Source organism: Astyanax mexicanus, chromosome 22 (genome assembly GCF_023375975.1).
Source record: "Astyanax mexicanus isolate ESR-SI-001 chromosome 22, AstMex3_surface, whole genome shotgun sequence".
NCBI lineage: Eukaryota > Metazoa > Chordata > Actinopteri > Characiformes > Acestrorhamphidae > Astyanax > Astyanax mexicanus.
Window position 1 is genome coordinate 20,846,828 of NC_064429.1, and position 25,475 is coordinate 20,872,302.

Sequence of the window (25,475 nt, forward strand, 5' to 3'; positions counted from 1 at the left end):
GAATATAAAACAGTTGTAAAGTTAGCTATATTTGAAACTTGAATTGTTAATTTGAAACAACACGTATCATGTAGTCCAATCAAGTTGCAGAGATGAGTTCAAAGCCAAATCATAAATAAAGTTGTTAGTTGAGGTAAAAAAAAAAGAAAAAAGATCCTTGACTCAGACTCAAGACTGACTTCTTCCCACTTCTGCTAAGAACACCTTTCCAACTGTTAAGCATGGGGGTGGATTGTTTTTTTTTTTGTTCTGCAGTCAGTGGCACATGAAACATTTCACTGGAACTCTAGGAACAAGATATCTCCTCAATATCGTAGAAGCAGCTTGACTCTTTTGGGAAGAGTTTACACTAGATTCTGGAACAAGTTTAAGACTTGGGATTTGATTGAGATTTGCCCCTGTTGACTTCAGACTTGACTCTAGACTTGAATGTCAAGACTTGAGACTTACTTTTTACTTGCAACTTAGTGACTTGTTTCCACTTCTGCTAAGAACACCTTTCCAACTGTTGAGGATGGGGTGGATTGGTTGTTCTTTGCTCTTGATCTACGGCCAGTGGCACATAAAACATTTCACTAGAATTGTGGAGGCAAGAAATCTCCTCAATATCTTAGAAACAGCTTGACTCTTTTAGGAAGACTTTACACTAGATGTTGGAATAAGTTTACGACTTGGGATTTGGTTGACACTTGCCCCTATTGATTTCAGCCTTGACTCTGGAATTTGGTGTCAAGACTTAAAACTTACTTGCTATATTCAACTTAGTGACTCGTTCCCACTTCTGCTAAGAATACATTTCCAACTCTTAAGGATGGGATTAACTGGTTGTTCTTTGTTCTTGTTCTGCAGTCAGTGGCACATGAAATATTTTACAGGAAGGCAAGATATCTTCTCAACATCTTTGAAAAAGCTTGACTCTTTTGGGAAGATTTTACAGTAGTTGCTGGAACTTGCTGTGAGGAAGACTTGATCGAATGTATGTTAGATGGTAATTATAAGTATCTTTTGTGGAGATATTTTAATGCCAGACATTTTCTGACTTGACTAAAACTTAAAGTTTAGGACTGAGGATTTGATTGAGACTTGCTACAACTGACTTCAGACTTGACTCTGAACACCTTTCCAACTGTTAAAGATGGGGTGGATTGGTTTTTCTTTGTTCTTGTTGACTAAAACACAGTTTAAGACTTGGGAATATTGCCCATATTGACTTGGGAATTAGGTGTCAAGACTTAAGACTTACTTTTTACATGCAACTTAGTGACTTGGTCCCACTTCTGCTAAGAACACCTTTCTGCTAAGAACACCTGTTAAGCATGGAGGTAGATAAGTTGTTCTTTGGCCTTGTCCTTCAGTCAGTGGCACAGGAGACATTTTACTAATTTGAAGGCAGGATTGAAGGCAAGATATCTCCTCAACGTCTTTGAAACAGCTTGAATCTTTTGGGAAGAACTTACACTAGATGCTGGAACATTGCTTTGAGGAGGGTTGCTGTTGGGTTGGAGGACATTTGATGACTTGACTAAGACTTGAAGATTAGGATTTGAAACTTGATTGAGACTTGCTCAGATTAACTTGGAACTCGATTGTCAAGACTTAGGACTTACCTTTTACTTGCAACTTAGAGACTTATTCCCACTTCGGCTAAGAACACCTTTCCAACTGTTCAGCATGGTGTTGGATAAGTTGTTATTTGGCCTTGTGCTGCAGCCAGTGGCACAGAAACCATTTCAATAGAAGCTTGAAGGCAAAATATCTCCTCAATGTCTTTAAAACAGCTTAAATCTTTTGGGAAGACTTTACATTAGATGCTGGAACATTGCTGTGAGGTGGAATTGATTGCATTGGGTTGGAGGACATTTCATAACTTGAATAAGACTTGAAGGTTAAGACTTGGGACTTGATTGAGACTTGCCCATATTGACTCGAGACTTGAGTCGGAACTTGAGTGCCAAGACTTGAGACTTGCATATTAATTGCATCTTGAATTAATCCCTTATTCTCCAGTCCCCTGGGTGCTTCTTTAACATGTAGGCCTAAGCTTCCTGCCCATCTACAATCTCATAGAAGCTTCTTATACCAGGAGTTAAACCCATTTCACCTGGCCAAAAACCAGGAACCCTAATCACTAGACATTCCACAGAGGCACCATAGTACAGTAACTCTTTATTACTTGCTTTTTCACCCCGAAAATTATAATTGGCACTGTAAAATTAAGTGAATCAATGCTGGCAGGCACAGTGGAATGCATACTGGCCAGGGCCCACAAGCTAATTACGTTTCATGTAATAATGAATGAAATAAAAACACCCATGAGTCATTGCGTCTTGTGGGTTTTTATTTTTCATTTGGAAAGTTGTTCTGACAAAAGTACACTGCATTTCAGAGGAAGACAAGGTTTTGATGGAGTGAGGTTTCGTGCAAAAAAAGAAACAACAGTTAAAAAAAAAGAAATAGCAGACAGTGTTGTGTGTATGTGCACTGTGGCTTTTGCAGTACAGTGTGGAATAATAGGTAGATAAAGTTTTCTTGGTAACACTTTATTAAATGGTACCTGCAATACATAGGGGCTTTATAACACATTCATAAGGACTGCATAAAGCATTTGCATAGCTTATGCAATCAGTTGTAACATATGAAGTCAGTGAGTCTGTATTGACATAACATCTCCATCAGTAAGAAAAATGTCATAAGATATTCACAAGAATCAAAGCCATGCTTTATTAATATCATTATTCAATGCTTACGGATGTATCTATAAAGCCTCTATGTAGGTCCTCTTCAAATAAAGTGTTACCGTTTTCTTCCCATCACATAAACAAACCCACATGTCAATAGAAACAGAATAGAAAATGCATAAAATATCTGGCTCTTTAAGGCAGGTGATACTGACTTATGTCCATAAGGCAACACAGCGCAAACATGCTTCATTTTTAAAAGTGGACTTATAGCTGTGCATGTTGTATAATTGTTTTAGGACAATCTGCACAGCATTCAAACTCACGGCAATAGTTAATACTGTTGTAATATTGTTAAAATATATACGTTTTGCCCATATCTGGCTATACCTTAGAAGATCAGTTTCTCAGTACTCTTAAAGGAGAAATCTGGTGTAAAATGGACTTGGAGTGTATTAAAACATGGAAATGTATGTGAACTTTTATAAAATAGCCCACCTCCATTCACCCCCTCAGTTTATTAAAAAAGAAACATTTCAGTCTTGAAATTCACAAAAAGTCACAATAAAATTGATGATTGATGCATGAATATTATAGAGATATTTTCAGCAACAGCTGGAATTCATGCATATCCATGGAATTCATTTTTTTAAACTGTTTTTAATATACTTTTAAAGTTCTAAGTGCCTCTTTTTAAATGTCAGGGCTCTCAGAATTTCTACCAGTGAGGTGTCGAGCTCCTTAGTTTTCTTGTTAATGCTGTAAAAAAAAAAAAAAAAAAAAAAAAAAAAAAAAAAAAAAAAAAATTAGCATGGCCTAAGCATGCTTTGCCCCAATCGCTTGCATTGTAAGCCCATTTCAGAATGATCGAAGAGAACAGAGGTGGACTATTTCACACAAATTCATACTGGTTATTAGTATGTTTTAGTACACCCCAAGTGTATTTCACACCGGGTTTCTCCTTTAAGCCTACACAACTGTGCCCTGCTACTGTAAATTTCATATGCAATGGAACTGCGCTTGTTTTGCAGTTTTTCACAAGCATTTAGAACACCATTGCATCGCCAGCAGCTTGTCAAAAAAATAATTGTGCCAGCTGTGCTGCTTGGAAAGAAAAAAGTAAAAAAACGAAATTATACTGTCCTAGTCCTCTTTTACAACAGTTTTAAAAAATGGACTTGTCAAAGATCTTCTTCCAAAAGAATTGGGTTATTTTTCCTAAATCAGGATACACATAAAAAGAATCATACAAAAATTACAAAAAAACACAAAGGCATTGTAATATAAAAAAAATCAAAAACAAAAAACAATAACACTTACTATGAATGCTGTATTCATGACACCTTATATTGACCATCAGCTAAGCTTTATTATAACCTATGACTTATAGTGTACCTATACTGAAGAACATGACGCGTATCTTGATGACATATTATTGTTCTTATGAACTTTTATTGTAAGGAATTATTATTATTATTATTATTATTATTATTATTTTTTTTTTTTTTTATTATTATTATTATGAAACATCCTTTTATAAAGTCAAACACTTTATAGCAATTTATAACATGCTATTTATGTGCTATTTTAGCAATTATGACTTATTATATAAGCTTACAGCAATAAGGCATACGTGTTCCGTATAATGCGTTATGAATACAGGATTCATAGGAAGGGATTTGAATCTATAGGGGGAAAAAGGTTAAACAAACAGGTTAAATTATAAATGACAACTAATGACAGTTATCTACTGTGATATTACCAATTTGTTACCAGGCTCGGTAAAAGTTTGGACCACATACATTAATGTAGATACATAAGTGTAGAACAAATGCTTGATACTGGAAAGTAAGACAGTTTTATTGTCTTTCAATACAAAAAAAAATACTTTTAGTGGCCTTTTGCTTTGACTAATAACAAGAAACGTAAGTCAAAGATTTGCTTGTTTTAGACTAAATTTCCTTGTATTTCCATTTTTTTTTAAAAGTATTGGTTTAGAAAATGATATAACTGGAAAGTTACTTTGTATATCTTTTTTATCTTACTGTATATAAAAATCAATGCAGCATCAAATAACAGAAATCAGTATTAAAAAATGGAAAAACTGTTTTTTTCCTTCAGTATCTTGAGTTTAAGCATTGATTTCCAGCCTTGGTCCTGGAGTACCCTAGTGTTTTTTTTTTATTAAAGTGAGACCGAACTAAATAAAATGTACTCCAGGATCAAAGTTGAGATTCACTGCTTTTGTAAGTATACGTATATAAAAAAGTTGATCACAGTTTGAATGCTAGTTCTTGCTAAATTGCTGTGCAGGTTTCAGATCTGATACGTGTTTTGTTGCTGCTTGTCGTCGCTCTGTGAGCTAAGGTGATGAGATATACCCTACATACCCTCACTGCTGAGCTCTGTAGCAGTAAGCGCCGTAAAGCTTGTTTTTCTTGTCGGGGAAACCGACGAAGCGGACGGCGGCTTCCGTGGGGCTGCACTTCATTCTGGGCCGGGAGATGGGGTAGCGCACGCTGCCATCTGACAACCAGCCGGCGTCGCAGCGGTCATAGCCTTGCAGCTTCCAGGCGGCGTACATGTGCCCGGTCTTGGCGAGCTCAGCTCTGTCATTCTGACAGGCCTGTTCTGCCTCGGTGAAGGTCATCTTCTGGTCAATGAAAAAGACTTGACCTGGGAAGCAAAAAAAAAAAAAAAAAAATGGAACAAGGGGGGTTACACTATGTACGATTTTTACTCCTGAATTTAGCACTACTAGTCCTGATGCTAGTAGGCTCTAGTTTGCAGACCTTTTTCATTTCAGTCATTAGGATTCAACAGTTTGACAGAGAGTCCAGTAGTATGTGAAAGGCACATACTTCGATTTTTGGCCTCCTGACTCCTCCGGAGCATTATCTGTTGCGTTTACTGGTCAGCAACTCAAATGAACCGGTCCCGCCAACAGCCATTGGAAGCCAAACACAACACCAGCGAACTATTTGTTTAAACGCTATGTATTGATGGGGGAGATTTTGCCGCTATTTGTTGCCGACAGGACATTATGGCACTATTTGTTGAAGGGGGAGATTGCACCGCTATTTGTTGCCAGTGGGAGATTGCTGTGCTACTTGCCACAAACTGAAAAAACAACCAGGTACCAGGTACCAAGCAAGTAGAGTTGATTACAATGCAGTGGAAAGCACCATTACCTGAAAAAAACAGTATATTGCAGAGGAAAGGCCAAATAAATGTGTCCAAACCAAAAAAAAATGTAATACAAAGTATCAATTACTTTTGTGCTTTCCTCTGTAATAATATTGGCCTTGGTCCCGCCAACAGCCATTGGAAGCCGAACACAACAATTTGTTTTTATTAATCAATTTGCTATGTGCATTTTTTTTTGCTAAAATAAAGGTTTATTTATGTGTTTTCAGTTTTCACTGTATATGAAGCTGAAGTTTGTTCTTATTAGGAAGCTTCTTCTTTATTTGTATTTTCCACCATAAATGTTGTGGCAGCTACAGTCTTGTGCATTGATTTCTGCGCTATTTGAATTGGAACTACTTCAGCCTTTTTCATATCGTAGCCTTGACAGACCTCCAAAGACACAACACTTGAGTCTTGAGTGTGAGATATCCAGTATTATAGTAGTAGTGTCTACTCAGCTATGACATTAATCTTTGTGTAGTGTACCCAATACTTTAGCTAGCAAGTTTGAGATCTAAAAAATAATTTGCACAAAGAATTAGCATGAAATTCTACTGGAGGGAAGAATTGACTCACCTTTCAGTTCACTGGTGAAGCAGAAGACGTCAAAGCGGCTGCTGGACTTGTCCCGCCGACCGTAGTTTCTCAGCCCAGCCCCGTTCCTCCTGCCTCCGCATGGCTCCCTAGGTTTGGTGATGGGGTACTGCACGGTTCCGTCACTTAGCCAGCCAGCATTGCACCAGTCCAGCCCACCTTTCCAGGCCTGATAGAGCTGTTCGAAGTTGGCCACCACAGCATCCTGGTCCAGGCAAGCTGCCTCCGCATCGTGGAAGTTCAGGTTGTAGCGCCCCAAACGTGGAGAGTATGGAAAAACAACCCCTGTGGAAGAGAGAGATGCTTCCCCTGAGGAAACGTTCGACTTGATTTAATATAAGGACATTTCAGCAAAGGCACAACACTTCATCACAATAAAAGACATAAATCCACTTGTGGCAGTGAGTCTCTTATTGTGACTCCTTTGCTTTAGTTCAACTGCATGGTATCTACATTACTTGACTTGATTTTACTATGCTTTCTTTGATTCGTCATCAGGTAGATTTTCTACTGGTTACTTTTTTAGTACCTGCTTGATTGTGATTCCAAGTAAGTTCAGAATGGCCTAAAACATGCACAGTGCTGATAGGGGGAGATTACTATGCTATTTGTTTATGGGGGAAATTGTGGCACTATTTGTTAATAGGGAAAGATTGCGGCACTAATTGTTCCTGAAGGGACATCGCAGCACTATTTGTAGCTGGCTGGAGATCGGGGCACTATTTGTTGCTGGCTGGAGATCGGGTAACTATTTGTAGCTGGCTGGAGATCGGGGCACTATATGTTGCTGGCTGGAGATTGGGGCACTATTTGTTGCTGGCTGGAGATCGGGGCACTATTTGTTGCTGGCTGGAGATTGCGGTGCTATTTGTTGCCAGGGAGAGATTGTGGTGCTATTTATTACCGGCATGAGATTGTGATACAATTTGTTGACAGGTGTGGAGATTGTGATGCTATTTGTTGCCACTGGGAGATTGCGGCAATATTTGTTATCGACGGAGATCTTGATGCTATTTGTTGACAGGGGAAGATTGCGGTGCTATTTGTTACCAGCAGGACATTGCAGCACTATTTGTTGCCAGAGTGAGATTGTGGCACTATTTGTTGATGGGGGGAGATTTTAACGCTATGAATTGATGGGGAGATTGTGCCGCTATTTATTGTGGCGGGAGATTATGACGCTATTTGTTGACAGGGAAGATTGTGGTGCTATTTGTTGCTGACGGAAGATTGCGGTGCTATTTCTTGATGGAGGGAGATTGTGGTACTATGTGTTGAGAGAGAGATCTCGGGACTATTTGTTGCCGGTGGGAGATTGTGGCGCTATTTGTTGCTGGCGGAAGATTATGGTGCTATTTGTTGCCGGCAGGCGTTTATGGCGCTATTTGTTGACGGGGGAGTTCGTGGTGCTATTTCTTGATGGAGGGAGATCGTGGTTCTATTTGTTGACGGGGGAGATCACGGCACTATTTGTTGCCGGAGGGAGATCGCACCGCTATCTGTTGCTGGTTGGAGATTGTGGTGCTACTTGCCACAAACTGAAAAAGGAACCAGGTAGCATGTACCAAGCAAGTAAAGTTGATTACTATGCAGTGGAAAGCACCATTACCTGAAAGAATACAGTACATTGCAGAGGAAAGGCCAAATAAATGTATCCAAAGCAAAAAAAAAAAAAATGTAATACAAAGTATCAATTACTTTTGTGCTTTCCTCTGTAATAACAATGGCCTTGGGCATCAGTGAACCACAAAACAGAAGGCTATCTGGGCTTTGCTTCAGCTGTGGTAAAATTACTTGCAGGACTGAGGCCTTTCATTGTTCTCCTCTGTGTTCCAATACTAACAGTGTCCGTTTGTGGCAGCCTGTTTTCATTATGACCAGACGCTGTGTTGTTTGAGCCAGTCCCTCTTGTGGTCTGGAACCATGTGGCCAAGCGTGGCTTTGGCCAAAGGCAAGGAAGTAAAAATGGAATAAACTCATTTGGATATTTATCAAATAATATACATCATACACAATTAAAGTGCTTCAAAGGGTTCTTTGAGTGATGCCATAGAAGAACCATTTTTCATTCCATTAAGAGCCATATTTGTAACAGCGATGTGTGAGTGTGAAGAACATTTAGTTTGGCCATATCCCATGGAAGCCAAAGAACCAAAAAATGATGGACTGACCTGTGGAACACGCGTGTGTTGGACTTGCTGCACTAAATGTTGTTTTATTTCTTGTATGAATTGCTTGTCAATTCATATAGACAATTCTAGCCAGACACTGCCGGTTATGATCATTATCATCCACTGCGCTGTCCACTGTGGATGGCAATGCGTGATACTTTAAATCATGGAAGGTTGAATGCCTGCACAACTCATTTGCCATGAGGACGCTGGCTTGTGTTCCAACTCAAAAGATACCACCTCACAACTTGTGTGGACAGGTGTGGTGTGTTCCCAAGCTGTCCCCCAAGGTAACAGTTTGGCATGCCAGTGGAAATTCAATGATGATTAATTTATGTTTAACATATATTATTCGGTTCTGTATGACCACAAAAAGGGTTCTTCTATGGCATTCCTCAAAGAACCATTTAAAGCACCTTTAAATTTTACTTTTAATAAATATGATTGGTTGAGTAAAACTAAACAAAAGTTTAAAATATAGTAAAGTAAAGTTTTCAAAAATGAATTACCTAGCATCCGAACTTCCACTTGAACGATGGTTTCGTCCATGCCGTTGATGACCTCACACTTGTAGGTGCCGAAGTCGTCCAGCTGGATGCTGTTAATAACCAAGGTGGCATCGTTTTCATCAGCCTCCTGGAGGTGGGCGTGGTTTTCGTAGCGCCCATATTTGACCTTGTGGAAGCCCATTGAGACTACCACGTCCACTTCGTTGAAGGCGTCCTCGAGCTTGGTCCACTTGATTCTGTTTCCCATACCACCAAAAGAGAAACCGGGCTTTCGGTCCAGCCGGCAAGGCAGGGTAACATTGTCACCAGGGCTGGCGAAGATTTGTAAGTGTTCTGGGGAGAAACAAACAGATGATTGTTATGTTCTGTTATTAATACTGTTACTATTGTGCTTCCATGTAAATTGGGTAAATGCACAGGGTGACTGGTGCACCCTCTCATTTTGGGATAAATGCCTACTAAGAAAAAGTAACATTTTAACCCTTAAATTATATTTATTTTACTTTATAGTTGTCATACTGTCTGCACACTTAGCTGACGCAAAGCTTCAGCTGTCTTGTAAATAAATACTGAAGTAATTCAGACCATGAAGGAGCACATAAAAAATCCTGAAGTAACTTAAAAGTGTTAAACAAACGAAAATACACTGTGAAGCTTTTAGGTGCTCTTATTTGGAGTGCTGTTAACATTCTGAGGCTGGTAACTCTTTTGGTAAAAGAGGTAACTCTTGCTCTTCCGTTTCTGGGGCAGTCCTGATGAGAGCCAGTTTCATCATAAAGTTTTTTTTTGATGGTCTTTGCAACTGCAACTTGAGGATGCTTTCAACGTTCTTGACAATTTCAATTGACTGACTTTCATTTCTTAAAGTATTTTTTTTTCTTTTTTCTTTACTTATAGTGGAATAGTTCTTACCATAATATGGATTAGAACATTACTCAAATAGAATTATTCACTGTATACCAACTCATACTACCTCTTCACAACTTTACAACGGATGCTCTCAAACACATTAAGAGGAACAAGAAATTCAAGTAATTAACTCTTAACAAGTTCAGCACAGCTGTTAACTGAAAGCTGTGATTCCAGGTGACTCTACCTCATAAAGCTGACTGAGAAAATGCTGAGATGTGCAAAGACATTGAATCTATGAATCAGAACAAAGCTGCATTGAACAATTTAAAATGTTTGCAACTCTAGGTTGACCATGTTTACATCAAATCACATTTTTCGAATTTGCCCCCCAAAAAAGTGATTCAGTGATTCATATTTGTTTTGAAAAAGCCAATGGATTTGCATAAGCATGGCACTCCTGTCAATCTAACTGGGAAAGAACACACTGTACTACACCTCCACTGGAGGAAACGATCAAATTAGGTTTCAAATCTGAGTGGAAATGTCTGTTCCAAATTTTCAGAGAGTACATTGAAAACAACTGTTCTAGTTCTAGCGCTGGCAGTTTTACTGTGTTTGTCTGAGGTTAAGGGCTCTGATTATCTAAGTCAGCTCCTGGGCCAGGTTCCATAATCTAGACTGTCTTTTAGAGAATCCAACAGCTTCTTTATTCTCACAGGTCCTCAACTGGAACCTTCAATATGTCACAAAAACCCCCAAAAAGCCAATGATCTTCTTCTGGCCCGTGGTTCTCTACCCTCAAAGACGTTATTAGATTTATCTTTGGGCACCAGCCAGTCTTCTCCTTCCTCCAGTGGTTCAAACTGTCTTTCAGCCAAATCATTCAACCACAAATGAGAAGAACTGTCAAATGCAAGATTAGGCCTTAATAGAGATTAAATGTTTATCTTTCATCCAGCCCATCTGATTTGTGAAAAAAACAAACAAAAACATGAGCTTGGAAAGCTGCCAGCCCGAGACACAAAGACTCCTATTCTAGTTTGAGACAGACTGTAGATATTTGACAACTTCGATTTCACAGGGAAGGAACTCCTTTTTTTGTCCACTGCTTCCTTTCTATTTCCTCAGTATCCTTGACCACCACAGTGCCTTCCCACATTGGGTCACATGGGTCACATAAGTAAATGTTAGGAAAATATATAGAATTAAGTCATTTTGCCATTCCAAAAGTGGATGTTTCTGCACTGTGTAGGTTGAATTTACTTAAATAATTTGAGGTCATTAATTGCCTTGTTTATTTTATGTAGTGTTTATGGAAAAGTTGAGTTAAGTAGACTTAAAACTATTCAGCATTATTTCTTTTTTTTGTAGCAATTTGTAGCTTTACACAATAACTCTTAACTTTTAAGGTCAGGTAATAAAGTAAAGATAAAATAGCTTTGTAATTCATTTTAAGATCATTTAAGTAAAATATAGATTTAAAGCACCTATAGAAAATTAGACTGAGGAATAAAATGCTATAGAGTGAACAGTATAGCAAACAGCCAACACAACAGTTAAGTTATCAGCTCAAAAAATGATTGACTTGCTCTTATAGCCTATAACATAGAGGCCAGGAAGTTAAGCTCTTATATGATCTACAATGACCTTTTTAAGCTACACTGGAGCAATATTAGCATTAGTTGCTAACCGCGCTAAGCCCTAGCCTTTTTACTGTTCCGAGGTGAGTATTATTGGACTGTAGTCTGCGTGTTTACTGTGTTAAAACAAGCTATGTGGGACGAACCGCTAGCTAATATCTCCCTGTCTTATCAGAACACTCAGGGTTCCTCAGTGTAGTGCTGTCAAATGGCATTAGCTGTTAACCGCTAGCAGTTAGCTGCTAATTGGAAATCTCTAAATCTAAGCTTACTGTAAATAAACGGAAGGACTTAACTCACCCAAATAAACAGTTTTCAGGAGAGAAATCTATGTAGACTTGTGTGTTTTTCTTAAAAATTACAGTTTTGTTTAATTAGCTAGCTTAGCTACTACTAATTACTAGTGTCGCATAAAATGCGCCTTAAGATCCAATGCGCCTTAGGTTTGAAAACAGACCAGAAAATAGACATTTATTGATAGTGCACCTTATAATCCAGTGCACCTTATATTGCGAAAAATACGATAAGCGGATATTCTCATTATATTTTGCTTAAAGTCTTGTTAAGTCAGAGCATTATTCTGAAAATTCTACTTATATTTATTACAGCATCTGTTTTTAGCTACAGTATTTACTGCAAAATATTTCATACCCATCTTACTTTCTTTATAGTAACTCCTGCATGAACAGAGAGCCTCTGTCTGGTATCTTCTGAATCTCACTTAACCTTCAGTCCAGCAGAGGATTTTTGTTTCAGGCTTCCGGAGCCGAGGCAAAACCATCAATCGTTCTGGAAATGTTCCGCTACCAAAATCTTTGCCATATGTGCTTCAGCGGATACCAGATCACTACCAGTTTAACTGCTTTTAGTCCGGGACCATCTCTACTTTCTTATTCTTTTTCTTCTCTTCCCCAAGACACTCCTATAACCTTACAGTACCTTATTCCCCTAAACTCCATCTTCCTCACATTCACATTCCTGCTCTCTATGTACATGTGGAGAATACATCTACCACCGTGCTAAGCACAGCATGCACTCATGCATTTCAGTCATTTAAACAATGAGGCATTGATAGTGTTCATCGCCTTTTTATTTTTATTCGTTTTGCTTAATAAGCCAGAATTAACTGGACAGTAAGCGAACACTGAGGCCAAAGCAAATGACATAATGGGCCATCAAACAGCAGCTGGCCAGATGTGACAACATCTGTAATTTATGATCCAGTGATTTAGGACTGGAGCTCCGCACACATGAGCCCCGGAGAAAGAGCTTACTCTTGTCTGGCAGAATGGAAACACTGAGAGGGTCTAGACACTTTTAAAGTGCCCAACCGTGCTTTACGACCACCGAGCCTGCAGTGATTTAGAGCCAGAACATTACACAAAAGCCTGAAGGCCGTATCTCTTTCATAAGCCAGAAGCTAAAACAGCAGAAAAGTGGATATAATGAGAGTGTACCCCGATTTAGAGGATATAATATCCTTTGAAGAGCAAAGTGACTGTTGAAAATGTCTTAAAATGAAAGTGATGTCTTTAAAAATAAGTTAGGAAATCAAAACGTTGAGTAAAAAATTAAGTCTGGTCTTCAAAGCAGTCTGAACCAGTCTTTTCAATTGGAATTTTCACTCAAGTAAATCAAATTTTTCTGGTGCATGCAGTGCACAGATAATCCTCCAGGGGGCAGAAGACTTAACTGATTTGCTTTTTTTATGTGTTTATCATTGTTATTATGTATATATTATTTGACACAATGTTACTGTAAATATTACACCTCTGTTGCCATTATATCAAAAACTCATATATGTACCAAAATAGGATACACCTACATAGATGAATAAACAGACCGACAGACCGACAGATAGATAGATAGATAGATAGATAGATAGATAGATAGATAGATAGATGTCTGTAAAATATGCTTTATTGATGTGTTATATGGGTTTTGATTGGTCTTTGATGCTTTGTAGGTTTATTTATTGTACTGCGTTTACTGTTCTGTTTTCTGGTTAAAAAAATGTGCAACATTTCACTTTAAGGCCCAGTACACTTGTAGTTGGACTTTTATTTTTAAACACAGACAAAAACACTTGCATGATGATAATACCTGATGTAGATTTTGAAGTTTTATGCCTTATACAGCTCTGGAAAAAAATAAGAGACCACTTAAGTTACTGAATCCTTTGATTTTGATTTTGTTATTTATAGGTACATGTTTGAGTAAAATTAACATTGATGTTTTATTTAATAAACTACAGACAACATTTCTCCCAAATTCCACATAAAAATATTGTCATTTAGAGCATATATTTGCAGAAATCAGTAATTGGTGGAACAAGCCTAGTTTTTAATCACAGTTTTCATGCATCTTGGTATATTCTCCTCCACCAGTCTTACACACTGCTTTTGGATAACTTTATGCCACTCCTGGTGCAAGAATTCTTTGATGGCTTAATGGCTTTTGATCATCCATCTTCCTCTTGATTATATTCCAGAGGTTTTTAATTTGGTAAAATCAATCAAAGAGACTTTTTTTTATTTATTTGAGATTTAACCAGAAACATGCATGAATTTTTATACATTTTCTTCATACATCGTCCATTTTGCCCTGCTACACAACAACCCTAAGCATTTACAAAAATCTATATCATAGAGTGCATTTATTTTTTCTTTTTTAAAAAGCTACATTTGCAAGAGTCAAAAAGAGAGTTTTTTTATAAGTGTATTGGAAGCCAAAATGTGAAAAATATAAACCTTAAAGAAGGATTTGACATATGTGGATGAGGCCATTATATTATACCAATGACTATATGTTTCCCTAGTCATTGTAAATGTCTTTGTTCGTAGTGCATCTCAGTTCAGGCTCCAGATAGAAGATCAAAAAGCTGAAGCAAAGCCTAAGCATTGCTTAAGTTCTTACAGTCTTAAACATAGTCTAGACCAGAAAGCATTAGAAATATTATTTTACACTGCAGCTGGTCCTGACATGGTCTTGATTGACGTGCAACTGCTAGTCATTTCCAGCCTCTTTGTTCTGGTCTCTTTATGGAAAAGCCCAGAAGTTTCTGGGTTCCCCTTTCCTTCCATAAAATGTGCTTTGCATTACAGTGCTGACTGTTCACAACCTCTCCTGTTCCCCACACTGCCTACAAAAATATAGATATATATCTCATCCAGCAGCCCCTGACTGACTGTGATCCAGAAACAGAGAGAGAGAGAGAAGTGTGTCCTGCCCTGCTCTCCTCCATCAGCAACAAAACGAGGCTGAGAAAAATGCCCAGTGCTTGTAAAAAAGGCAAAGGCATGTGCACTTAGCTGCTTGGCTCAGGGTTTGGAGCATAGCTTTCATTAGCCCACAGTTTTTAAACTAGAGTTTGTGTTGCGTTCGGGGTCAAAAACAAAATTTTCTGGTTCTTACATTTATAGTAAATAAATGAAAATTGATCAAACCGATCATATTTCTCAATAAACTCTGTAAAGGTGGTGGGAAATTATCCCAAATTAAGTTAAAAGGTTAATATTTAAAATCTGTCTCATTCCGATAGATGACTTCAGAAGACCTTTTTGATTACTTTTTCTAAAATAATTGTAGGGATTCACCAACAGAAATTACTTGAGTGAACACCAAAAGTGCTTTTTCTAGGCATTTTCAGCCATATACTGTAATTTCGGTTAATAAATCAATCAAAAATGATTCAACATGGACTGAGACAATCTTTATAAATGGTTAGTGAACCTTACTGAAGCTGAGTGATTACCTGCTCAACAAAAAATATAGCCAGCTCACTTGTTACCATTGCTGCAGCACACTGTTTATGTGCTGTTGTCTATACCTGGCAATCCTGAGTGTGGAAATGGGACTGAATGAAAGGCATACCGATCATGTTATGACCTATAATGTGACTGAAAATATGATCCTCATTGGTCCATTAAAGCTAATTAGAAACGTTTAAGGTAAGCTAAGTTTCTACTAAATCTTAAACTAAGTCTAAAGCAGGACTTAGATAGGCATGGGTAACAGAATACAGTACAGAAGCAGCCAAGATCCTTTGCCATTTTACGAGCAAAAGCAATCATTGTCACTCAGTAAAAGCAATGTTACACAACTGGGAGATGAAGACCAGCTGTCTGCTGGAGTGGGAAAAGTGTGTGTGTGTGTGTGGAGGGGTGGCAGGGGGGAGGGGGTTGCTGTAAATTTATGTTAACACAGTGATTCGGCACGGTAAATCATTCCACGTCGGGAAGCGATCTTACATCTGCTATACTGGCAGATAAACAGGCTTTGGACACATTCAGGAAACAGTTAGTAAGCCCCCTTAAATCTTTTACATTCTAATTACACACTTCAGCATCTGTGGGGAGGGATGTACTGGTCTGCTGGTTGCTGGTTTACTGGTTTACTGGTTTTGGGCTGTGCAGCTGTGTCTGCTCATGCATCATTCCCACTATAGGGCTGGTTTATAATGCAGTCTTGGGCATTCGCATTTCACACTTTCTGAGCAGCTTTGCTGAGCAAGCAGCAGTGCAGCAGCGCAGCAGCGCAACACGGACACGTGTTTCTCCACACAGCTGGGTGCCACGCCCTCTTTCATAACATTCTCATGTAGGCAAACTAGGTATTGTAAGTCTCTGCAAATCTGAGTGCAGTGGGAGGAGAAGGCTTGCTGTATTTCTTTCTGTACTGGAATTAGATAAAAGTTTAAAGCAGCAGTCCATAATATTTTTTCTTTTACATTAAAATTAGTATATATATTATTCCTGAGTTGGGACAGGACAAAATACTTTAAATAACAGTATCAGTATCCTGGCTCAAACATCTCTTCAATGTCTAATAAATTCATTCTAAAATCAGAGTGGTCTGGTAGGTTTATTGGATGAAACTTATTAATACTTAACAATTTTTGATAAAAAAAAAAAACAAAACAGAAAAAAAGAAAATTTCACACAGCAGTTCTGCAATTTTACATATTTTATGCGCATTTACACATTCTAACCAGAGAGGTCTCTAAATCCATAAATGCCTAAACTTACAGATAGAAGCTTTAACATTTAGAAGACTTTAGAAAAAAAAATGTTTCTAATATATAAAAAAAAGGGATGCACTGAATATTTAGCAATCAAATTATTTGAAAAATATTTTTTGTTCAAATAATATTGGTTGAAAGAATGCTGAATATGTAAAAAGACAATATAACTTTTATATAAAATAATAGCGTTTTAGATGACATGATTCAAACAGAATGTAGCGAGTTGTTCTTTGTGAAATCAGCAAAAAAATTGAATGTGTGGAGGCATTTTAAACTGTCAAAGAATAACCAAAACCACAAAAATTACTATTCTGCCTTGAAACAATTTTTTGATTTGGTTCCATTTTAGCTTCAGTGCATCCTTAGCTACATGTTATCCTTAGGATAACTTCAAATTCTGGCAAAAAACACATTTTAAATCGTATTTTATGTGAGTTGATCTTTGTAAATTGCAGTGAAAATATTGAAAATGACCAAAGAATGACCGAAAGTAGACATTTTTTAGACATTATCCCACTGAAAACAGAGAAAACAAATCTGCAAATTCTGTATTTGGCCTACGTCCAAATGTTTTTTTTTTTCCAATGATTTTGTTCAATTTTAGTTTTAGTGCATCCGTGTCTATATGTTAGGTCAGAATCTGGATCATTGCATGATGCTATCATGGTTTAAAGGATATTTCAAATAGAAATACTTTATAAATAAGTATCTGTAATAACTGTGTAGTTATATGGTAATAAGCATGCAATAACAGTGTAAAAACTGCTTGTTTTATTACAGTTGTACAGGTTATGTAATTTACACAGTGTGAATGTTACACTTTTGACAATTTGAAGTGAATAGATTCATATTTTTCCCAACAACTCTTGGTGGCATGTAAGAAGCACTGTGATTGTTTTTTTTTTCAGTATTAAATATCATAATTCTGATTCAAAATATTGTGTTATGTCTAACAGGAAACTATATGGTTGTAATTAATCTGTAACAATGCGTTCAAGGCAACAAATACCTGTAGTTACACTTTTGTTACATGGTAATTAATTTCTACACTTACTAAATACAAGTTACTAGAGAAACGTATAATAAAATGGGCCCAAAACTACTACTGCTCCACGACTAATAGAGTCTAATGGCTGCATGATGATGCCTTGGGTTGCTTTGCCTAACCTCCCTCATGAATCAGTCCCATTTCAAGCCTTTCCATAAAGAAATAAAGCACACAATAGCCCAACCCCCCTCTCCTCCCAGCCCAGCCCCAGCTCCTGCCCAGACCCCACCCACAGCCCATCCAGCCTGCAAGCTTAACAGACCATTAGCTCAGAAGGAAAGGGAGAGGCATTTGGCCCGAGTTCAGGAAGGGGCTCTGTTTGCCGGAGCTGTAAATCTTGCTCTCGGAGCCTGTCACCATTGCACAAAGTGGCACCGGCCAAGCCAAAGCATCTGGCACTGCTTCTGGCCCTGATCCAAACTGCACAAAGCTGCACATACAGCACATACGCAGCACAGCGCGGTGAGAGCTGGGCTTTAAGATGCTTCAGAATTCTAAGCATCTGCACAAAAGAAGAGTATCAGGGGTATAACAGAGCCACTTTACACCCTGATGAAAGGAAACCTCACGTCCACCAGCTGACTGCCGAATACTTTAAATTACAGCATGTCTCATAGTCACTCTACTCTGTACTCAGCTAAGCAGACAATCATCTTGGATTTTAATATATTATATTATTCAGAATACAACGTCTCAACGTCTCAAATATAAAGGATACAACTGGATTAAAGTATATTAAACTCTACACACATGCTAGATATTTAGAACATGTAATATATTAAACAAAACATTGCTGTCCAATAAAAAAACATGTATCTCCAAAACATATTAAGATTAAATCTTCTGAACTTTCAATGTAAAGAGTCGATTAAAAATATATATATTTCAAGTCATTTTGTATTTGAATTTCTGTTGGTCAATCCATTGAGACATTTTGACAAAGTGTAAAGGACAGTTTGTGTGTTCAAAAAAAAAAAAAAAAAAAAGAAGATACTTGTTTCTGATTGGACAGAATATTTAGATAACATACAGCATACTGCAAAATTCAGTTTTAATATAATACATTATAATTAAGTATATCATATAAAAAACATATTATTAAAATAATTGTATAAAAATAATTAAAAAATGTTGATTTTTTTATTTTTGATTAGTTTTATTATTTAATAAAATTAATACATATATAGAAATATACACAATGTTTATAAAATAAATTAATTCTAAAAATGATTTGGACTTTTAATTTTTATTAAAATAAAAAAAGCATAAAATGTGAACTTTTTTGTATTTTAAAAAAAGTGTTTTTCATTAAGTAAAATCAGTTTCACAAATGTAAGTAAAATCTCTAAAAATATTTTTGCTTGTAATATGTTGAAAAACAAATTGAATTTTTTTTGACTGTGTATATATGTTATTTATTAAGAGTAAATAAATATTTTTTTTAATCTTTTGAAATGATCAGATTCTATGAAAATATTATAAGAAGATGTTATAGAAAGTGCTAATAAAATATATTAAAAAAATAAATAAAAAATACAATTTAAAAATCCATTCATTCATTTGAAAAAAAAAAAAACATTTGTTAATTTTTTGTTTAAATTATGTTAATTAAAGTACACTTTAAAAAAAATTGTCACGTTGTTTCACTTTTTTTTATATATATTTTATATTTGATTCTTTTCACTCAGGAGCCCAGTAAATTTCCCATCATTAGCCACTGTGGAGAGTTGCTACCACAGAGCACAGTGCTACTTTTTGCCTCAGGCATTTTTCCACTCTTCAGTTTGAGTGCAGCAAAAATTACACACCATGCAATCATCCTCACACACTTACACACCTATCTTCTCATTCACACAAACAACACATGCACAAATTATATGGAAATACAGGGTAGATTTATTCATTCATTCATTCCCATTCGTTCCCACTCGCACTCCAAAATATCATTCACACTTCAAAATACTGAGATTTGCTTTACCTGCAGTGTAGACATTGTTGGCCAGGGCCAGGAAGAAGAGCGCCAAGCAAAGTAGTCTGATCATCTTCTTTTTCTTCTTCTTTGTCTTCTTGTCTTTGTCTAAGGGCCTCTTTATTACAAAAGCTAAAATAGAAAAGAAAGGAGGGAAAACAGAACACTAAACCCTAGACACTAACACTGGATGATGCACACGTTCTCAAAATCTTCAGTCTGGTCTTCTCCTTCTTTTTTTCTCTTTGTGGTGGAGAGGTGCAGAGGCTGCAGATGGTGGAGGTGCCACAGGAAAGTTTGGGCTCCTCAGAGGTCCCCACAAGAGCCTTTTATTGGAGCCCCGGCCAGCTAAGGCCACTCCCCCCTCCCCTTGGAGAGAGCCAGGGCGCCCATCACCCTATACTTTGTGCACCGTGAGCTCCAACAGCATGCACTCTAATTTGTGCACAACCCTTGCCCTCCTTCTGCACAATCTATGGTTATCCCTGCAGCTTTAAAAACCTTGAGGATGTATTCGTAGGTTCATAGGTAGGTAGTAGAGTACTGTCCTAAAAACACAGCATGCTAAGAAAAGCTACGTATTTTATAATCTCGAATTATGTGTCTCGTCTATGTTTTGCATTTGGAGCAAAGCGAAGTGCGGCAACTGAATGGAAAGTTTAGCTTTAGCTTTTACGACTTGGACTGCGAACCTTCTGCAAAACCCCTGAAGAGATAAACTAGCTCGACTACGTCAGTTGCAGTGAGCTGAAGGTAATAACATGAGAACACATGTTGATGGGATCTTGAACATAATATCTCAGTGGCTCAAAATCTCAATGGCTCAACGGCTGAATGGGTTTGGCATGATCTGGGCTAAGATCTTACAACAGGGTGTTGGCTGTCTGTTGCATCGGAGCATAACCAAAGGATTTATACAATAAATATACTCACCAACCCATTATTTTTTTCTTTTTCTTTTTTTTTCCCATTTTCTCTCCAATTTTTGCTCCTCCTATCACTAGCCATGCCCCAACACACCAAGAGGGTGAAGACTAGCACGTGCCTCTGCACGTGCCTCTGCCACTGCTGGCAGCATTGCCGAGTAGCATCACAGCGTGCTTGGAGGAAAGCGCAGCGACTGGGTTCTGATACATCAGCTTACAGACGCCTTGTGCTGATCGACATCACCCTTTGTAGTGATGTGGGGGGAGAGCGCCATCTACCCACCCGGAGGGAGGGAGCAAAGCTGATTTTGCTCCATCTGAGTGCCAGCAGCTTGATGGCAAAGCTGCATAAGTGGGGTTCGAACCTGTGACCTCCCGCATATAGTGACAGCGCTTTAGGCCGCTGAACCACTCGGCGTCCTTAATCCATTAAATTGACAAATTACTTGTTTGCTTTCTCCCTGTTCTTCAATGGCCAGGACCCCAGAGATCCACCACAGATCTGGTATTACTTTGGTGATTGTTGGATCAGCATTGGCATGGTGGTCCACAGCAGTGCTGCTGGAGTTTTTAAACAGCTTGGTGTTACTGTTGGATTGAGAACAGTCCAGCAACAGTGTCCTGTAGACATCTCTCTTTGGGAGAGTTGGAGCAGCTAGGTAGAAGTCTAGAGTATCTAGAGTATAGAGTGGGCAGTGAGTGGACAACAATGTTCATTTTTAGAAACTGATTCAGTGGTCTCTTCATTTTTTTCCAGAGCTGTATATGGTGCATTAATATGAAACCCTCACCTGCACTTCGAAAACATCTACAGTCATGTTACATTAATGCAAACCAGATCTGAACTGAATTTTTTTTTCCACATATTTGCTTCCAACACAGAGTTAAATGACACTAGACGTCAGCGCCTGCCAGGCCACTGCTGTGCAAGTCTCCAGATTTACAGTCAATCTAATGCTCTAACCCATAATCAATTCCGAAGTTCTCATGCCTTTCCCACTAAACATCTTCATTTCCCAACAAACCCCTCCTCTCCAGGGTTCAAAACAAGCTCTGATAGGGGGAAGAACACGGAGGAGATAATGCCCACTTGACCCCATCCCTGTGTTAACCCCACAACGTCCTCCACAGTCTTAATATAGGACCAGCGCGGTACTCCAGATATCTCGTCCAGATAAAGAGGACATGTCGGGGGAGTTGGAGCTGTGCTGGGGAGTGCCGGGAAGTGTGTGGTCCCTCTGGGATGTTTTTCAGGAATCAACATGGACAGTGACTGACAGGAGCACAGGGAAAGGATGAGTGTTCACCACAGATGGTCAGCTAAGCCCCGAGCAAGTCCAGCTGTGGATATATTCGCAAAAAAAAAACAAAAACAAAAACAAAAAAACAAGCTGCGATGAAAACCCCAGAGCCGTAAGCCGCAGGGCCCCAATGTGTACAATGAAGCCATAGAAAGCTCTAGAAAGCCGAAGCCCCCACACCCAAAAGCAAGTGTACCAAGGTCCAAGGTGGTTACATAATGTTTCCCAGCGATGGTGGCACTGACTCACTCATTAGAAGACCAGTAATGATGAAGGGTCTATATGGTTTGGAGCAGGAGTGGAAATTTCACTTCTGAAGAGTGAATGACTGATTCATTTAAGACTCTGGTACTCTGGGCTTTAACTGTGTTGCATTACGTATTTAGTCTTAATGATATGCTCGTAATATGCGTAATGTATTACAGCAGAAACTTTCAGATGTTTAGCCCATTTTACCCCTTGCTCCACTACTACTACTGTACCCATATACCCAATTTTTGTTACGATAGATCTAGAGTGAAGTGTTATGGTTTCAATGAACCTCCAAGAAAGCACAGTCAAGATGGCGGCGCAAGGAAACCCACAAATGTAATATTTTCTTTGATAAAAATGAGGATGACCATTAAATTATCTTTGTTTTCTGTAGTTTCAGTGTATTATCGCTCATTGTCTCTTTTCAAGCATAAAAAAACACTTCTAGTTTGTCTCAGTAACTAGATAACCACTTTCCTAATTTATCTGTTCCACCTTAAATGAAACAGGGAATGCATTTAAGGTTGACTAGACAAATTCGAACAAGAACAAGCTAGGGAATAGCAACAGTAATTTTAGCCTTCTAATACCAGAGACGTTATTAATGAGGAGACCAACCTCTTACTGAAATATGATTGGGAGTTCTCGCAACACTCAACCCAGTTTTCATTTATGAATAAAGTCCTAATCTTCAACAAAAATGGCCAATCAATCCCTATCTTTTTGTTTGATAATGAGCTATAAATCAGTGTGAGATAATAAAGTGTCTTTTCCTGTGGTCGTGTTTTATATGTATAGCCCTTTTCTTGATTACAAACATAAAAAACACTAATGCTTTGTCTTAGTTGCTAGATAACCAGCTACCTAAATTAGCTCTTCCACCTAAAGGAGAATTCCGGTGTGGAAATAGACTCGTGGTGTAATGAAACATGATAACAAGTACAAACTTTTGTCAAATAACCCACTTCTGTACTACTCCAGCATTCCAATATATATAAAGCTTTTAGCCAATGCCCCAAACAGACCACAACACTAGTGATAGGGGCATAGTTACCCATGCAAAGAAATGGGTATTTTTACACCATTAATAAACTCAAAATAGTTTCACACTTCACTACTGAAGGGTATTTATAACCCTTTTTTTTGGTTAATAAACTACTCAGTGCCTCGTTCTAAACGTAAGCCTTGTTAATGATGCGTTTATCACTACTATTGTAAAGCTGTTGGGAGCATCGGCTAAAACACTGTATTTGGAATTGGGGGAGAGCGGAGGTGGGCTATTCGAGAAAAGTTTGTACTCATTATCATGTTTCACAACAACCCAAGTCCTCCTTTAAGAGGAAGGGGTCATTTGAGGGAGGTTGCATTTAAGATTGACTGGATAAATTCAAACAAGAACTAGCTAAGGAATCGATACAGTAACTTTAGCAATTAGGGATGGTTAATACCGGGGATTATATAAACAAGGAGACCAACCTCTAACTTAAATATGATTGGGATTTCTCGCTACGCTCAACTCTTGAACTGGAACTGGAAATAAAAAAGGGAATACGGGGGTGGGACGAACTGCTGAAAAGCAAGAAGAGATACAGGAAGAAAACAGGGGAAAGGAAAAAAGGAGGGAGATGGGGAGGAGGTGGGTGCGAAGTTGTTCGACACACAGGTAGAGAAGAATAGAGGGTTTATGTGATGGCGTGGATCAATCTCCCAAAATTAGGTTATATTAATAACTCCACTTCTAAAATAAAGTTCTGCTCTTTAATAAGAAAGCCAATCAAATTGCTGCTAATGCTGTAAGTGGGGAAGGGTCAGTGTGCTAGTGGGGAAGCCTCCACTTGATAAGGAGATCTGCGCAAGCGCAGTAAGCCCATCAAGCTGAAAAATCATACATATTTTTTGTGTATTACGGAGCCAAATGTTACAATCTGTTCATAAGGTTTTTGTTGTGGTAATGGCAATTTGACCTTCAGTTTAGAGTATTTTGTTCCCTCCACATCCAAAGTGATAGAAGTGGTCTTGTATTATTGGATATACTGTTACTTCCCAGAAAATGATGTTGCATAGTTGGTTACCAACTGACTTGACTTATAAAGACGTTGATAATGCTTTGATAAAACAGATTATCGCTGGTTATATATGTTTAAGTATTTAAATTGACAAAGTATCAGGGTCTTAATTTTTTAAAGGATGAAGATTTCATCCACTTCCTTTAATTACTCACTTTCAAGGGGAAGAGTGACATTAAAAATGGGATTGGGCTTTTGGTCTTGGTCTCCCAACTACTGCGGTCTCAATGCACCAAGACCACCTTAGGCTAAAGCTGCAGTAATTCCCCTCCGTTAGTTTGATAATGAGCTATAAATCAGTGTGAGAAAATGAATTGGCTTCCACTGTGGTCGCAGGAGGAACAAAGAAGAGCCCTATGAGGAGAAATTAGCTCATAGGTCTTTTCCTAATTGTCCAAATCCCCAAAGGAAACTTGATTGGCACGATGGCGAGATAGTGTGCAATTTGCCGCTCAAGATACAGCCCAGCTCTTGATGGCTCTGGAGCCAAATAAAGCACAATGGACAACAAAAGACCCACTCATATCAATGTGTAGTCTGTTCCCTTATCTGTTAAAAAGGGTCAGCGGGCTAGAGAAGTGTATCTTCCACCTCATAGCAAACCCAAACAACATTTGAACTTAATCTAAGAGCAGGAAACAGGGATGCAGGATGTGGACGTCCTGATATAGCATGTGCTCTTTGAGCTGTGATCCAACAATGGTCAAGAAATGGTTTATTGAGGAAAAAAAAAACATTTTTGTTTCTATTAAGAAATACTTTTGCAAGAAATGCATGAGTTTGAACCTTAAATTCAGGTGAAGAACTTTTACAACAAGTGACTTTGTAGATTCCTAAACTCCAAAAAAATCTAGATTTACTTTATATGTTAAAATATTCCTGACACTCACACATCTATTTTACAATTTTGTTCCTAAGGAAACCAGAAAGAGATTTTCTATCTGAAGCTTGCAGGGACTAATCATTATTAGTTTTCCAATGGCAAAAGACTAAAGCTCAACTATTAAGTTGATTAGTTTTGATTCAACTCAAATAAACAGCTCTGGAAAAAGACCACTTAAAAATGATGTGTTTCTTTCAATTTTACCAAACTGAAAGCCTCTTTAAGATCACAAGCCATCAAACCAAGTTTCATCAGACTGCTTGAATGTTTGCACCAGGAGTCGCTTAAAGTTATCCAAAAACAGTGTGTAAGACTGGTGGAGGAGAACATGCCAAGATGCAAAAGCTCTGAAAAGGTCTGAAAGCTCCGCACCT

The 25,475-nt window shown here is 38.1% G+C and overlaps 1 protein-coding gene across 2 annotated transcripts; it reads right to left on the minus strand.

Moving 5' to 3' along the window:
• Positions 1 to 2,317: 2,317 nt before the first annotated feature.
• hapln1a (hyaluronan and proteoglycan link protein 1a) lies at positions 2,318 to 19,992 on the minus strand. 2 transcript variants are annotated; one of them, XM_007234547.3, is made up of 4 exons: positions 19,683 to 19,992; positions 9,142 to 9,474; positions 6,444 to 6,746; positions 2,318 to 5,354 (listed from the first exon to the last, which is right to left on the minus strand). In XM_007234547.3, exons 1-4 carry the CDS (start codon positions 19,744 to 19,746, stop codon positions 5,071 to 5,073), a joined length of 984 nt encoding a protein of 327 aa, XP_007234609.3. In that variant the 5' UTR covers positions 19,747 to 19,992; the 3' UTR covers positions 2,318 to 5,070. The 2 variants fall into 2 exon arrangements, with proteins under 2 accessions (XP_007234609.3, XP_007234608.3); XM_007234546.3 differs by having other exon boundaries at positions 6,444 to 6,770.
• Between the last annotated feature and the right edge of the window lie 5,483 nt (positions 19,993 to 25,475).

What these genes read in the sequence shown, in the direction of transcription:
- hapln1a (XM_007234546.3), bottom strand. Translation starts at nt 19,746, where the DNA reads ATGATCAGACTACTTTGCTTGGCGCTCTTCTTCCTGGCCCTGGCCAAC. An exon ending in CAACAATGTCTACACTGCAG is followed by an intron (nt 9,475 to 19,682) that starts GTAAAGCAAATC and finishes GTTTCTCCCCAG; the next exon opens with AACACTTACAAATCTTCGCC. An exon ending in CTTCACCAGTGAACTGAAAG is followed by an intron (nt 5,355 to 6,443) that starts GTGAGTCAATTC and finishes TTTGCTTCCCAG; the next exon opens with GTCAAGTCTTTTTCATTGAC.